The sequence below is a fragment of the Rhinopithecus roxellana genome, chromosome 10 (genome assembly GCF_007565055.1).
Source record: "Rhinopithecus roxellana isolate Shanxi Qingling chromosome 10, ASM756505v1, whole genome shotgun sequence".
Classification (NCBI taxonomy): domain Eukaryota; kingdom Metazoa; phylum Chordata; class Mammalia; order Primates; family Cercopithecidae; genus Rhinopithecus; species Rhinopithecus roxellana.
Genome location: NC_044558.1, coordinates 4,568,175 through 4,583,734, shown reverse-complemented (window position 1 = coordinate 4,583,734; position 15,560 = coordinate 4,568,175). Strand labels below are relative to the sequence as shown.

Here is a 15,560-nt window from a genome sequence, read left to right as displayed (position 1 = left end):
AGGAAGTCAAAGTGTCTCTGTTTTCAGATGATGTGATTGTATATTTAGAAAACCCCATCCTCTCAACCCCAAATCTCCTTAAGCTGATAAGCAACTTCAGCAAAGTCTCGGGATACAAACTCAATGTGCAGAAACCACAAGCATTCTTATACACCAATAACAGACAAACCATGAGTGAACGAAATCATGAGTGAACTCCCATTCACAATTGCTACAAAGAATAAAATATCTAGGAATCCAACTTACAAGGGATGTGAAGGACCTCTTCAAGGAGAACTGCCAACCACTGCTCAAGGAAATAAGAGAGGACAGAAACAAATGGAAAAACATTCCATGCTCGTGGATAGGAAGAATCAATATCATGAAAATGGCCATACTGCCCAAAGTAATTTATAGATTCAGTGCTATCGCCATTAAACTTCCATTGACTTTCTTCACAGAATTGGAAAAAAACTACTTTAAAGTTCATATGGAACCAAAAAAGAGCCCACATAGCCAAGACAATCCTAAGCCAAAAGAACAAAGCTGGAGGCATCATACTACCTGACTTCAAACTGTACTACAAGGCTACGGTAACCAAAACAGCATGGTACTGGTACCAAAAGAGGTATATAGACCAATGGAACAGAACAGAGGCCTCAGAAATACGCCTACATCCATCTGTAGATCCATCATCTACAACCATCTGATCTTTGACAAATCTGACAAAAACAAGCAATGAGAAAATGATTCTCCATTTAATAAATGATGTTGGGAAAACTGGGTAGCCATATGCAGAAAGCTGAAACTGGATCCCTTCCTTACATCTGATACAAAAATTAACTCAAGATGGATTAAAGACTTAAACATAAGACCTAAAACCATAAAAACCCTAGAAGAAAAGCTAGGCCATACCATTCAGGACATAGGCCTGGGCAAGGACTTCATAACTAAGACACCAAAAGCAACGGCAACGAAAGCCAAAATAGACAAATGGGATCTAATTAAATTAAAGGGCTTCTGCACAGCAAAAGAAACTATCATCAGAGTGAACAGGCAACCTACAGAATGGGAGAAAATTTTTGCAGTCTATCCCTCTGAAAAAGGGCTAATATCCAGAATCTACAAAGAACTTAAACAGATTTACAAGAAAAATCTCCATCAAAAAGTGGGCGAAGGATATGAACAGACACTTCTCAAAAGAAGACATTTATGCAGCTCAACACACATATGAAAAAAGCTCATCGTCACTGGTCTTTAGAGAAATGCAAATCAAAACCACAGTGAAATACCATCTCACGTCAGTTAGGATGGCGATCATTAAAAAGTCAGGAAACAACAGATGCTAGAGAGGATGTGGAGAAATAGTGACACTTTTACAGTGTTGGTGGAAGTGTAAATTATTTAGTTCAACCATTGTGGAAGACAGTGTGGCAGTTCCTCAAGGATTTCGAAGTAGAAATACCATTTGACCCAGCAATCCCATTACTGAGTATATATACCCAAAGGATTATAAATCATTCTACTATAAAGACACATGCACACGTATGTTTATTGCAGCACCATTCACAATAGCAAAGACTTGGAACCAACCCAAATGCCCATCAATGATAGACTAGATAAAAGAAAATGTGGCACATATACACCATGGAATACTATGCAGCCAGTATACAGAAAAGGATGAGTTCATGTCCTTTGCAGGGACATGAATGAAGCTGGAAACCATCATTTTGAGCAAACTCACACAAGAACAGAAAACCAAACACCATATGTTCTCGCTCATAAATGGGAGTTGAACAACAAGAACACATGGACACAGGGAGGTGAACATCACACACCGGGGCCTGCCAGGAGTGGGGGGCTAGAAGAGGGATAGCATTAGGAGAAATACCTAATGTAGATGACAGGTTGATGGGTGCAGCAAACCACCATGGCACATGTATACCTATGTAACAAACCTGTACGTTCTGCACGTGTACCCCAGAAGTTAAAGTAAAATTTAAAAAAATTTTCAATTGGTAAAAATGTAAAAAAATAAATAAAAGTTATAAAACTATAATAATTTTGGAAGGAAAATAGAAAATCTTCTAGGACCTTGGGTTCTAGAAGATTTTTAGCTATGGCATCAAAAGCATATTTCATAAAATAAAAAATAATCGGATACATTAGACTTCACCAAAATTAAAGCTCTTGTGTTTCAAAAGACACCATTAAGAAAATGAAAAAACAAGTCACAGATTGGGGGAAAATATTTGTTAATTACATATATGATAAAGGACTGCTATCCAGAATATACAAAGAACTAGAACTCAATGAGAAGACGATCCATTTTTTAATATGAGCAAAAGACATGAATAGGCATATCAGCACAGCAGATGTACTTAATCGCTAAAAAGCACATGAAAAGATACTCCATATCATGAGTCATTATGGAAAATGCAAATCAAAACCATTACGAGATACCAGTTCACAGAGAGAATAACAAATGTTGGTGAAGACATGGAGTAATAGGAACCTTCATACATTGCTGGTAGGGGTGTAAAATTGTATAGCCACTTTAGAAAACAGTTTGGCATCTTCTTAAAAAGTTAGCATAAATTTACTATATGGCCTATTGGTTTTACTCCTAGGTATTTACCCAAAAGAAGTGAAAATGTGTCTACACAAAGATTAGCGCTTAGATTTTCATAACAGCATTATCATAAAGGCTAAAAATTGGAAACATCCCTCATACTCATCAACTGATGAAAGGAGAAATAAAACATAGCAGCATTCCCATATAATAGAAGTTCAATAATAAAAGGAATGAAATATTGACATGTTACATGTATGAACCTCAAAAACATAGTAAATGAAAGAAGCTAGATGCACAAGATCACATGTTCACATTCCATTTATATGAAGTATCTATAAAAGGCAAATGTAAGTAGATTAGTGATTGCCTGAGCCTAGGAGTAAAATCCAGGATTAAATGGCTGTGGAGGATCTTACTAGAGTAAGAAAAATATTCTAAAACTGGATTATGGTAATGATTGTATAACTTGGTAAATGTATGAAAAATCATTGAATTATATGCTTAAAATGGATGAATTCTAATGTGCGTAAATTATGCCACAATAGTGAATAGCATGGGTAAGATTTCTGCCTTTGTGGAGCTTATAGATTAGTGATGAGATGCATAAGTAATAATTAAGCAAAATAATTTAAATAAATGACCAAAAAGGAAAGTCCAGTGAATTGGAAAGAAAACCAGAAGGAGGGAGTTGGTAACTATATTGGGTGCTGCCAGAGATTGATTGAGTGACAGTACAGAGATTCATGGTCATCTTAATGATCTCATTTGAACATTGGGCAAAGGGCAGTTTGGATTGCAGTGGGATTTGAATGGCAGGATAGGAAGTGGAGGCAACAGTTAGGTAACTATTTGGAGAAGTTTCCCTGTAAAAGGGAGCAAAAGAAAGCGGTAAAGAGAAGGCTATGAAACATGAATGTCTTGTCAAGGGAGGTACCACCCTGGATTTGGAAGATTGTACATCTTGTTTATAAATTGGTAAGAATGGTCCAGGAAAGAGATATTGCTTGATGACTCAGGAGATGGGGCTGACAAAAAAGGAGCAAAGTCCTTCAGGAATTGAGAGGAGTTGGATACAGAGTGCAAATGAGGGTTTGACCTTTGTAAAAGGCAAACATTTCTTCAATTTTAACGCGGAAAAGAATTCAAGGATATATGCAGATGCAGGTAGGTTTGGCTGTGGGAATTTAAGGAAGTATCTTTTCTTGTTGGAGTGTGAGGTTAGCTAAAAGGCAGGATGGAGTGGGTCAGAAAAGTGTGTGGAAAATTTGAGGACAGAGAAGATAGAAAGTATGCCCTGGGAGAACAGGAAAGAGCATTTCCTGGGAGAACGTGTGGGATTGCCAAGCGGAACTGAGTGTTCCATTTGAAATTACTGATAAAATAATAAGGTGAAGTCAATCAGCTCAATTGTATTTTGTCTACAGTTTTGTCCCTCTGGGGTTTCAGGCTCAGAGAAGGCAGATGTTTGGATCAACCAGAGTAAGAGTTTTGCTTAGCAAGTATAATGGGTACGGGCCTGGGAGACAAGGTTTTACTGAGGATATTTGCAGAGGGATAACTGTAATGCTGAGCCTTGAAATCTAAGCTCGGAGGGATGCGGGCTTCAAGGTACCTTTGGCTGTGAGCAAGGGCACTTAAACTAGTGTTCCAGTTGTACTTAATGGAACGCAAAGTACTTCAAAACAGCTGAAGAGGAAACCTATTATGTAGCATTAGTTTACCCATGATACCAGTTTTGTTTGTCATCATAAACATTCAAGTTGTTCTTGGCGTAGCATGTATTATGGATCCTGTAATGATCCTTACAAATCCTTCTGGAATTTGAAGAACCCTACTTTAAGGCCTTTGATGTTTCTCCTAGCTGATACTTTCATGTTTTTTAGTAAAGTATGTCAGGATAATGAGGTTCTCACTGAATTACCTTCACTCAGCTCTTAGTTGTCACAGATTTACTATCATGAAACATGCAAATGAATTAGGAAATGGGTAAAGAAATATTAAAATGTATTATAAGCACTGATACTAATGCTAGGTTAAAATCGTACAGAACTGTTCAGATTAATGGAATAGAGCAGAAAGTTCAGAAACAGTCCCATTATATGTAAGGATCTAGTATGTGATAGGGTGACATTTCAGTATAGGGAAAGAAGCAGTATAGTAAAGATTCTGTAAATAGCATTGAAGCAATTGGCTTACATCTTGGGAAAAATGTAATTACATGTTTGCCTTATATCATGTACAAAAATATATCACAGAATGAACTTACTTTATAGTAAAAAAACTTTTTTATAAGCTTTAGACAAAATATGTGGACATTTATGTCACTGCAGAGGAATTTTCTAACTATGAATCCAAGCCATAAAGAAAATCAGTAGTTTTGGTTAAATTAAAGAGTTAAAATTTTATGTGCACAAAACACTGTAAATAACACTAAAAGGTAAAATACAAACAATAAAAGGTATTTCCAACAATATCACTAAAATATAGAGAATTCTTATGATTTATTTTTATAGACAGGGACTCCAGGAGGAAAGAAAAGATAAATGTATAAATAACCAAAAAGTCATGAAGAAATAATCTCTTATATTAAAGACATAATTAAAACACGAGATACCTTTTTTTTTTTAACCTAGCAGATTGGCAAAAAAAAGAAATTTTTTTTTATGACAACTCATTTTGGGTGGAGGGGGCATTCTTATTAACATTTTATATAAATTGATAGAATCATTTTGAAAAGCAGTTTAGAAGTATTCAATAAAAGCCTTAAAATTTCAAAGTCTACATTGACTCAGTTCCACTTCTACAAATATATTCACAATGCATAATCGTGGATAAGTACAAATATTTATTACAAGAATGTTCATTAAAACATTATTTTATAAAAGAAAAAGATTTTTAATAGTTTAAATATCTCAAAACTGGCAATTGATAAAATACTTGTGATTACATGCTGCATAATATGTGCAGTCATGAAACATGCAATAAAATATTTAACGACGTGGAAAGACAATTATGATATAATGTTAAATGAAAAAGACATTACAGAATAGAATGGATTGTATATTTATTAAAACCAAAATAATGTGTATATGTAAGGGGATGAGAAGGATATATTTCAAATATATTACCTATCTTTCATAATGGGATTATGGGTGATTTTTCTTTGTGCTAATCTGTATCTACTACAGTCCATATATGTTTCCTTTTTTATAAGAAAAATGTTATTTTGTTATAAAGGAAAGTTTGTGAGAAGCATATACTTGAAAGAACTGTGTATTGTCTTTTTATAGTCCAAATCGGTACCTCCTCTTTCACCTGGTGAAGTACATCTTTGCTGTGGCTCACAGATTGTTCCTCCCATTCCCCTTGCCACTTTTTGCCTATCGGTAAGTAGAGTGCTCCATTTGCGTGACTTGTGAAAAAGCTAACTCCACACACTTGTTCCTAACGTTCTCCCTTAGGGTTATAGGGTGTGTGAAGGGCTAGTCTCCAGATCTCCTAGTATTATGACATTAGCATAGGGAAGACGCAGAAATAGATTCGTATCAGTAAAAACAATGTGTTGGGAGATTAAATCTGCAGTTTTTCACTTTCTCCAATTTAAAACCATTGAGTTTAATTTTGGAGAAATATCTTGCTGGGCACATACATAAGGGGCAGTCAGGTTCCCCTGTGTTTCATGTCGCTTATTATTAAATCAACTTGATGATGCTGTTGGGAAAGGAGTCAGGCTCATTCAGACTTGGATTTGTGGCCGCCTTCCCTTCTTTCCCCACTTCTTAGTTCACTTCTCTTTGTCGGTTAAATATCTGTGACTTGGCTGGGAGTGGTGGCTCATGCCTATAATCCCAGCACTTTGGGAGGCCAAGGTGGATGGATTGCTTAAGCCCAGGAGTTCGAGACCAGCCTGGGCAATATGGTGAAACCCCATCTCTACAAAAAATACCAAATTAGCTGGATGTGGTGGCATCTGTCTGTAGTCCCACCTACTGGGGTGGAGGTGGGGTGATGCAAGAGAATTGCTTGAGCTTGGGAGTTCGAGGCTGCAGTGAGCTGAGATTGTGCCACTGCACTCCGGCCTAGGTGACTGCTAGTGCCCACAGTGGTGCACACCTATAGTCCCAACTACTTGGGAGGCTGAGGTGGGAGGATCACTTGAGCCCAGGAGTTTGAATCCAGCCTGGACAACATAGTGAGACCCTGTCTCTGGAAAAAAAAAAAAAGGAAAGAAAAGAAAAAGCCACTGCCCTGAGGTAACTGTTGATGGGAGCTCCTTTCTTGTCCTGGGTTTTATATTGTTGTCCTGATTTGAACCAAATAAAATAAAATCTTGGACTTGCCTGCCACACCCTAGTGGTCTGGTTAAGGAGACTGTCACATCCATTGGCCACAAATTGATCTTCATTTGGGTTTTCATTCATTCATTCAACAAATATTTATTGAACGCCTACTATGTCTTAGATAATGTACTAGGTACTCAGAATATTACAATAAACACTCAATCTTATGGTCTAACAGGAGTACCAGAAAAATAGACCACTAGAATGCAGCATGATAACAATATTTATTGAGTGTTGTACCTTTCAGACTATTTACTTTATCTCCTTTAATATCACAGTTATCTATAAGTAAGTAAGGAGAGTATATGGAGTGAGTGGAAGAGGAGGCCACAGAGTAAGAGAAACTTACAAGAAGGCCAAAAAGAAGTGATCAGACATTTAAGTGGGAAACGAGAGTTTGGAATTCTAGATACCAAAGGGAGTGGAGTATTTTAAGGAGGGAATCGATGTTGTAAGAAGGGGAATATTGCTGTTCATTCACATGTATCTCAAGCCCCTAGAACAATGCCTGGTACACAGTAGGCACTCTGTTGATATTGGTAGAATGAAGTCTTACAGAAGAGTCAAATAAGATAAAGGACCAAAAAAAAAATGTCTACAAATGACCATTTGTGACTATGGCTTCAGTGCCATGAAAGGGATATAAGCCAGATTGAAGTGAGGCGCTTTCATGGTTGTACATAAAATTGAGTTAGAGTTGGCTTATGTATGTCCATGACATGGTCCACTGAGGACACTCGAATATTTGAATATCTGAGGTTTAGATTAGATAGAGACCTGAAGTGATCTGTTAGCATAGGATGAGGGCACAGAGAGTTAGAGGTTTGTAATGAGTGTTTGTATTAAGCTATGTTAGCCCAATAAATTATTTTTTTCTGCCATTGAGGAATCTGAGGCTTTATATGTTGCTGGAGAAATTCTAAACAGCTTCCTTTTTCATTTATTTATACTATGCATTAGAATGTTGTTTTTCAAGCCTTTAAACAGCTGTGGAATCCTGTGTTCACTGAAGTTTTACATCAAGTCCTGCTGGGTAAATCCAATAAAAGAGCTGGTCTGGTTGCAGTGATGGATGATACTCAGCATATGCACTCCCAAACCCTTGGCCCCCAGGACTCTGTGGGGCCCCGGCAAATTCCTAGTGTTCCTCGGATGCTAGTTGAAAACCCACTGCTACTGGGCACAGTGGTGCACACCTGTAGTCCCAGCTACTTGGGAGGCTGAGGTGGGAGGATCACTTGAGCCTGGGAGTTTGAATCCAGCCTGGACAACATAGTGAGACCTTGTCTCTGGAACAAAAAAAGGAGAGAACAAAAAAAAAAAAGGAAAGAAAAGAAAAAGCCACTGCCCTGAGGTAACCAATGGTGGGGGCTCCAGTGGCATGTAAGGAGCCCTTCAGTTTTCATTAGTAGTGAAGAGATGGCAGTAATGAAGATAGGCGGCCTTTCTCGTTTGGGGTTTTATATTGTCGTCCTGATTTGAACCGTAGATTTTTGCCTTCTCCTTGCTTTTGGATGTTTTTTCCCTCAAGGGCCCCAGCTTTTAGGGAGTATGTTTTATATTTTACACACCATTCAGCTTGCCCTGTGTTCGTAAAGGCAGCATATTTGAATATCTGAGGTTTAGATTAGATTGAATTTCACAGACGTGATTGAATATGGGAGTTTTTCTGTTTCCTTTGTTGTTTGTTGGTTTTAATTCTTTTTAGTTTAAGATCTGTTGTTTCTTTGGAGGAGAACAAAGTGTACCAGCAGTTACAGCAGCCAACTGGGTTGGCTTGAGAGATGGACCAAAAAGCAGAGGTAGCCTCATAGGTCGAGGTGCCAGGATGTTGGTTATTTTCTTAAAAAAAAAAAAATCAGTTCAGACTGCTCTACAGCAGTCTGTCTTCCTGTAGTTCTTATAGGCTAGTTTACATCTTGGACAGAGAGATGCTTATCACATGTGCTATATATATTTCTTTTTCCAGATGGGTAGCAAGAGTCTTTGAAATAAACCCATTTGAGCCCTGGATAACAAGGGATAAAGTGGAGCGGGTGAGTATATGTGTGGAAAGCATCTGCCTGGGCGGATGATGGGAAGTTAGACTTACTTTGGTTTGCTTGCTTGCCTGTCTCCCGGCTGTTGTCTGTTTGCTGTTCTTGCTGTCTGCAGTCAGCCTCTCTGCTAGCACTGAAACTCATCCACCTGCCCTGCTCCAGGGGGCGGCTCCTCCATACCTGCTGTCCGTCATTATCAGTGTTTCTTTCTCTGCGTGATCATTCCTGTCAACACACACAATTACCTAATAGCTCCCCTGCCAAAGCCTCTCTTCCTCCCATTAGTCTTCTAGCTACTTTCCTGTACGTGTCCCTTCACATCCTAACTCCTCCTGACTTCCTCCTAACATCCTGAAGAAACCGTTGACAGTTTCTTCATTCTTTCTTTAACCTACTCCAGTCAGACTTTTATTCTCATTTCTCCCCTAAAATTGCTCTTTTCAAGGTTACCCACAATCTCCTTGCTGCCACTTCCAATAGTCAGTTCTCAGACCTCATGTCATGTGCCTGTGCATTTGCTTCCAGGGAGGATGCAAAATAAAATAAAAATACTATACCAATACCACATCTACCTTTGATGACCTATGGACCATCTATTGACAAGAAGCAGCCACATTGTCCCCTGAATGCTACCTAAAACCTAAAGTGTAGAGAAGATGAGAAAATAGTGCTTAGGGAACGTGAGAAAGTGTGCAGCTCGCGTACTTTCTTCAGACATTGTTTATGAAAGATCAGGCAGGAGAACTGGTTGTCAGACACTTCAGTTTATCTTACACCAAAGTGTCTCTTACATTTATAATTGAGAAAGTGTTGACACAGTGGCCTGAGTGGTTTTGGATTTGGTTTGCAGACTGGCTTACAGCCCTCTGGTAAAAGAATTGCAGACTTTCAGGTGGGTAGGATGAGGGATTGATGCTGCTCTAGGTGCAAATGGGTTTGGAATAATCTGGGATCTTTGCAAACTTGACAGTTCATTGTCTTTCCCTATAAACAAGATGGGTTTGGTTTTCTAGCTCTACAGTGAGCATTAGTCAACCAGGTTGAGCATAGCTGGAGCCAAAATTAATTTTTTTTTTTTTTAATGGGCAAGGAACAAATGCTGTGTTATCTCCTAAATTCAAAGTTAAAACTGAGTCAGAACGCCCATGCTCAGAAAACAGGGGCATGCGAGAACTGAGGAATGGGACTGATTTGATTCCTAAACCCTCCTGTGAAGCCTCCCTGGCAAGTGTGATGACTTGTGCTTCCCTGCCCTAGATTTATTTCTGTTGAAATCTGTATATAGAATGGCTCATGTACCGCCAACATCCTGTGCTCGTGGCTCCCACTGGGGACCTCGATCTGATACTTGCTGATCTTGCCTTTTGGTGTCTTAAGCCCTCTTTCTGTGTTCTACTTGTATAGTGATATGCATGAATCGAAAATTGACACATATTCTTTGAAAGCAATTAAGTCTCCATACTAGCACTCGTGCCAGCCTGAATGTTTACATGCTTGCTAGGATAGCACTTTGTTCTCGGCCAGTTTTCAGCATTGTCTGCGGTCCTTTGTTTATTCAAAGATGCACATCACAGACATGAAATTGCCTCACCTGCCTGGCTTAGAAGACGTTGGCATTCAGGCAACACCACTGGAACTCAAGGCCATCGAGGTGCTGCGCCGTCACCGCACCTACCGCTGGCTGTCTGCGGAAATCGAGGATGTGAAGCCGGCCAAGACTGTCGACTTTTAGTGCCTCCTGAGCAGCTCTTGGTTTTGGTGTCTTTGGGGTCAGCCCATGTGGTTTGAGCACCCAGCCAGGTCGTCTCTTTAGAGGATCCTGTACACAGTTCCACTATTAAAAACATTTGAGGTTGAATTCTGCAGTATGTTCTTTCTTGATTTACAGAGTGAGAAATGCAGTCATTTAGAACTTGAGCATAGTTTTTGTTAAACATACATATTTCATAATGACATATATACTGTTTATTCTCTGAAATGCCAGAGAGTTTGGATTTTCCTATGACACACCACTTCTAGCATACGTTCTAGAAGACAAGGACCCTTTCTAATGTCAGAATATTGTGAAGACCCCAAGTGATATGTGACTGTTTTTAATCTGCGTTAAATGAGAGTGCATGCAGTATCCCCTAACCCAAATGTGTTTACACCGAAGGTGTTTTTAAAATTCGTTTTAATAATGTCCATATGCCTTTTAAAACTAGTAGTACATACATAGAAAACCATTGTCCATAGATTCTCAAACCCCTTCCAGTAATTCCACAGTCTTCTTGGATCTGAGCTATCTGAGGCCAACCCCATGCCTTTAGTACCAAATCTGGATTATCTCAGACACGTAAGTGTAGATAGATTCTCTTCCCATGCAAAGGAGATGCTGCAGCTTCTATGCCAGCAGTGCCAGCACTTAGGAATTAGGACCTTCTAATGAAGTTCTTAAAACTGCAGCCAAGATCCAGATGAACAATTGGTTTAGTGTTGGCAGATTCCCCCAGCACAGTGTGATTTAAAACTCCGACAATTTGTGGTGAAGCCAACAGATCACTGTCCTGGGTGACCCGGGGTTGGTCATTGTGTTTCACTGGACTTCAGCCTCCTGATCTGTGTTTGGGACAGGGATGTCAGTAAAAACCCTGCTTGATGATGGTAATCCCCTCTCCTCCTTACAGAGAGAAAAGTATATCAGTGTTGAAGGTAAGTTCTCCACCTGCCCTTTCTGCCTGCATCAGAATCTTTTTATCTCAAAACAGGCAACAGTGAGCTACTCCCAAGTGTGATCCATAGATCACCAGCATTGGGATCATCTTGGGGCTTGTCAGAAATGCAGAATCCGGGCTGGGCACAGTGGCTTACACCTGTAATCCCAACGCTTTTGAGTTGCTCTGGTGGGACCGTCACTTGAGGCCAGGAGTTTGAGACCAGCCTAGGCAATATGGCAAGACCATGTCTCTATAAAAGAATTTCAAAAAGTTAGTAGGGCATGGTGGCATGCACCTGTAGTCTCAGTTATTCGGGAGGCTAAGGTATGAGGATTGCTTGAGCGTGGGAGTTCAAGGTTACAGTGAGCTGTGATAGTAGTGCCACTGCACTTCAGCCTTGGGCAACAGAGTGAGAGCCTGTCTCAAAAAAAAAAAAAAAAAAAAAAGGCAGAATCCTAGATTTTGTTCTGTCCCAGGCCTGTTGAATCAGAATGTGTGTTTTAGCACGGTCTCCAGGAGATGTGTGTGCACATCAGAGTATGAGAAGCACTGCCCTACAAAAGAGCTGTATCAGAGTTCAGTGTGATTCCTGTTATTAATCCGGGTTGCTGACCCCCACCCCAGACCTGCTGAACCACAGTCTCAGGAAGGAATTTTAGTTTTGTTAAACATTCCAGTTTATTCTCCTGTACGCAAGTATGTCAGAATCAGCGTACTAGGGAAAGGAACACATACCCAACTTCACATTTTTTCTTCAGATACTCCCTGTTATTTTGGATGACACCCCTGCTGACCATGAGCCAGCCAGCAGGCCAGAGATGGGTGGATTTAATTTGAAAAGGAACTATAATTCTATAATGCACAGTGTCCTCTCTTAGAATATCTACACTTTCTTTCCTTTTCTTGATTCTTTAAAAATATGTTTTTATTGATACGTAATAGATGTAAATATTGTCAGGGTATATGTGATAGTTTGACATATTCATGTAATCAAATCAGTGTAATTGAGATATCCATCACCTTAAATATTTACCTTTATGCTAGTAACATTCGAATTACTCTCTTCTAGTTATTTTGAAATATACAGTAGATTAGTGTTAACTCTAGTTACCCTACTGATCTATTGAACACCAGGTCTTATTTCTTCTGTCTTAACTGTAATTATCTTCATTTTCTAGCAACGCTATTTCTCATCTCTAACTTGTATCATAACTCAGGATGCTATATACTTCTTTTTTTTTTTTTTTTTTTTTTTTTTTTTTTTTGAGACGGAGTCTTGCTCTGCCGCCCAGGCTGGAGTGCAGTGGCCGGCTCTCAGCTCACTGCAAGCTCCGCCTCCCGGGTTCACGCCATTCTCCTGTCTCAGCCTCCCGAGTAGCTGGGACTACAGGCGCCCGCCTCGTCGCCCGGCTAATTTTTTGTATTTTTTAGTAGAGACGGGGTTTCACCGTATTAGCCAGGATGGTCTCGATCTCCTGACCTCGTGATCCGCCCGTCTCGGCCTCCCAAAGTGCTGGGATTACAGGCTTGAGCCACCGCGTCCGGCCAGGATGCTATATACTTCTAAAGCTATAATTCAACCAGGATACTTTTCCCTTCCTGTCACACCCAGTGCCTCCTTTTGTAACAGATGGTTGGTAATGCACCTTCTATTATCCTGATATGGAAGTCATAGTTACTCTAACCTGTCTATATATGTAACCAAAATATAATTAATGCCTTATGTAAACAAGAAGTGAAAGGAAAATAGCACACAGTAAGGTGTATATAGAGCACACCAGCACTGAAGACGTGAGGAAGTAGTCCTTTCTAGAGCACACCAGCACTGAAGACATGAGGAAGTAGTCCTTTCTAGAGCACACCAGCACTGAAGACATGAGGAAGTAGTCCTTTCTAGAGCACACCAGCACTGAAGACGTGAGGAAGTAGTCCTTTCTAGAGCACACCAGCACTGAAGACATGAGGAAGTAGTCCTTTCTAGAGCACACCAGCACTGAAGACGTGAGGAAGTAGTCCTTTGCTTGCGTCCATGTGGGCAGTCACCATGGATGCGATAACAAATGCAGAGTGGTCTGATGCAAGGGTGGGTTGTAGTCTCTATTTAAATGCCATCAGCAGCATTGCTGTGATGTCAACTTTTGAAATAGTGAATGACTTCTAGTAAAGTTGAGAACAGCATAGAATAGCATCCTCTCGAAATTTACATGGTACTTGCATTCTTAGAACACTCAACACATATTAAACCCATACCAAAGATCCTTTCTATCTGTAAAACAGATTCTAAGTTCCAATGACTCTAAGTAGGTTTTCGAAAGTCATGCGATGTGTGTTTAATTCTTCATTTTTGTGTTCTGACACCATGGTATGCCTATTCCTCTACATGTCCACAGTGCTCTTTAATCATTGTTTTACCACAAAGAAGTGATAAATACTTGAGGTGATGAATATCCTAATTATACCGATTTGATTACTATACAGTGTATACATGTATTGAAACATCACATTGTATCCTGTAAATGTACAGTTATTGTGTGTCAGAAATAAAACTTAAAAAATGCTAAATTCTTAAATCCGGCATTCTTTAAATACCAATATGCAGAGATTATTTCCAAGTTTAGCACAAAATATTAATAAGCGTTTGAATCTCTGCATTCTCTATACTTCATTTTAAGTCTTTCAGAGCTTGGAGACCTTTACTAACTGGATTGGTTCATACCTCCTGTTTTAACAAAATACCTTAGACTGGGTAATTTGAAAATAGTAGAAATATATTTCTCACAGTTTTGGAGGCTGAGAAGTTCTAGATCAGGGCACCAGCAGATTTGGTGTCTGGTGAGGGCTGCTCTTTCTGCTTCAAAGATGGTTCCTTCTGTCTGTGTCCTCACATGGTGGACATGGGTAGAAGGGCAAAAAGGGGCTAGGGCGCTCTCTTCAACCTCTTTTATAAGAGCACTAGTCCCCTATATGAAAGCAGAGCTCTCATCTAATCATCTCCTAAAGGCCCTCCCCGACCCCCGCCAATACTACTGCACTGGCGACTAAATTCAATTTTGATTTTGGAGTGACACAAACTTTGAAGCCATGGCACTGACTAAAGAAACAATTTTACCATCCTAAGCTAGGGGGTATCACCCTCTCAGTGTATGGAGATTGCGTATGACCAGGAACTGGGAGCTGGGCATAGGATCTAGGACCCTCATATCCAGAGTGATTCTTTTCATAAGGAGGGATGGACTGAGTCTCCATTTATAGGGGTGTCCCCACAGAGACTTCAAGCCACACCCTTCTCGGGATTCAGGTTGCACATTACCTGATTCTCACAGTTGATTTGAGCCTGCAAGACTGTGAACCCATCCCATTATGTTTTCACTCTTCGTTTACCTACATTTATCATTAAACCTTTGTGATGCAGCAAATCTATTTACCTTATGATTCTACTTTAAATTCCTTTCATGTTCTTCCTTGGCCCTCCTGTGTATTTTCCGCAGCTTTGCTAGGCCTTAAGATCATCTCACATTCTTCATCCTAATGATAAAAATAAGTCCTGTGGGCCAGGCGTGGTGGCTTTTGCCTGTAATCCCAGCACTTTGGGAGGCCGGGGGGGGGGGGGGGGTGGTGCATCATGAGGTTAGGAGTTCAAGACCAGCCTGGCCAATATGGTGAAACCCCATCTCTACTAAAATATATAAAACATTAGCCGGGCGTTGTGGTGCCCACCTGTAGTCCCAACCCAGGAGGGAGACTGAGGCAGGAGAATCGCTGGAACCCAGGAGGCAGAGGTTGCAGTGAGCTGAGATCACGCCACTGCACTCCAGCCTAGGAGACAGAGTGAGACTCTGTCTAAAATATAATAATAATAATAATAATAATAATAATAATAATGTTATATGATGGAAGCATATATGGGAATATATGCAAAGATCTGTGAGAA

General features: G+C 39.8%; 1 protein-coding gene across 1 annotated transcript in view; it reads left to right on the top strand.

Annotated features, from left to right (window-relative positions):
* NDUFA9 (NADH:ubiquinone oxidoreductase subunit A9) overlaps positions 1 to 11,066 on the top strand; it is a 39,216-nt gene extending 28,150 nt beyond the window's left edge. Inside the window, exons 9-11 of the mRNA XM_010359159.2 lie at positions 5,845 to 5,940; positions 8,864 to 8,930; positions 10,495 to 11,066. Of these exons, the coding sequence (XP_010357461.1) occupies positions 5,845 to 5,940; positions 8,864 to 8,930; positions 10,495 to 10,665 (334 nt within the window). The 3' untranslated portion in view covers positions 10,666 to 11,066. The remainder of the gene's footprint in view (positions 1 to 5,844; positions 5,941 to 8,863; positions 8,931 to 10,494) is intronic.
* The last annotated feature ends 4,494 nt before the right edge of the window (positions 11,067 to 15,560 follow it).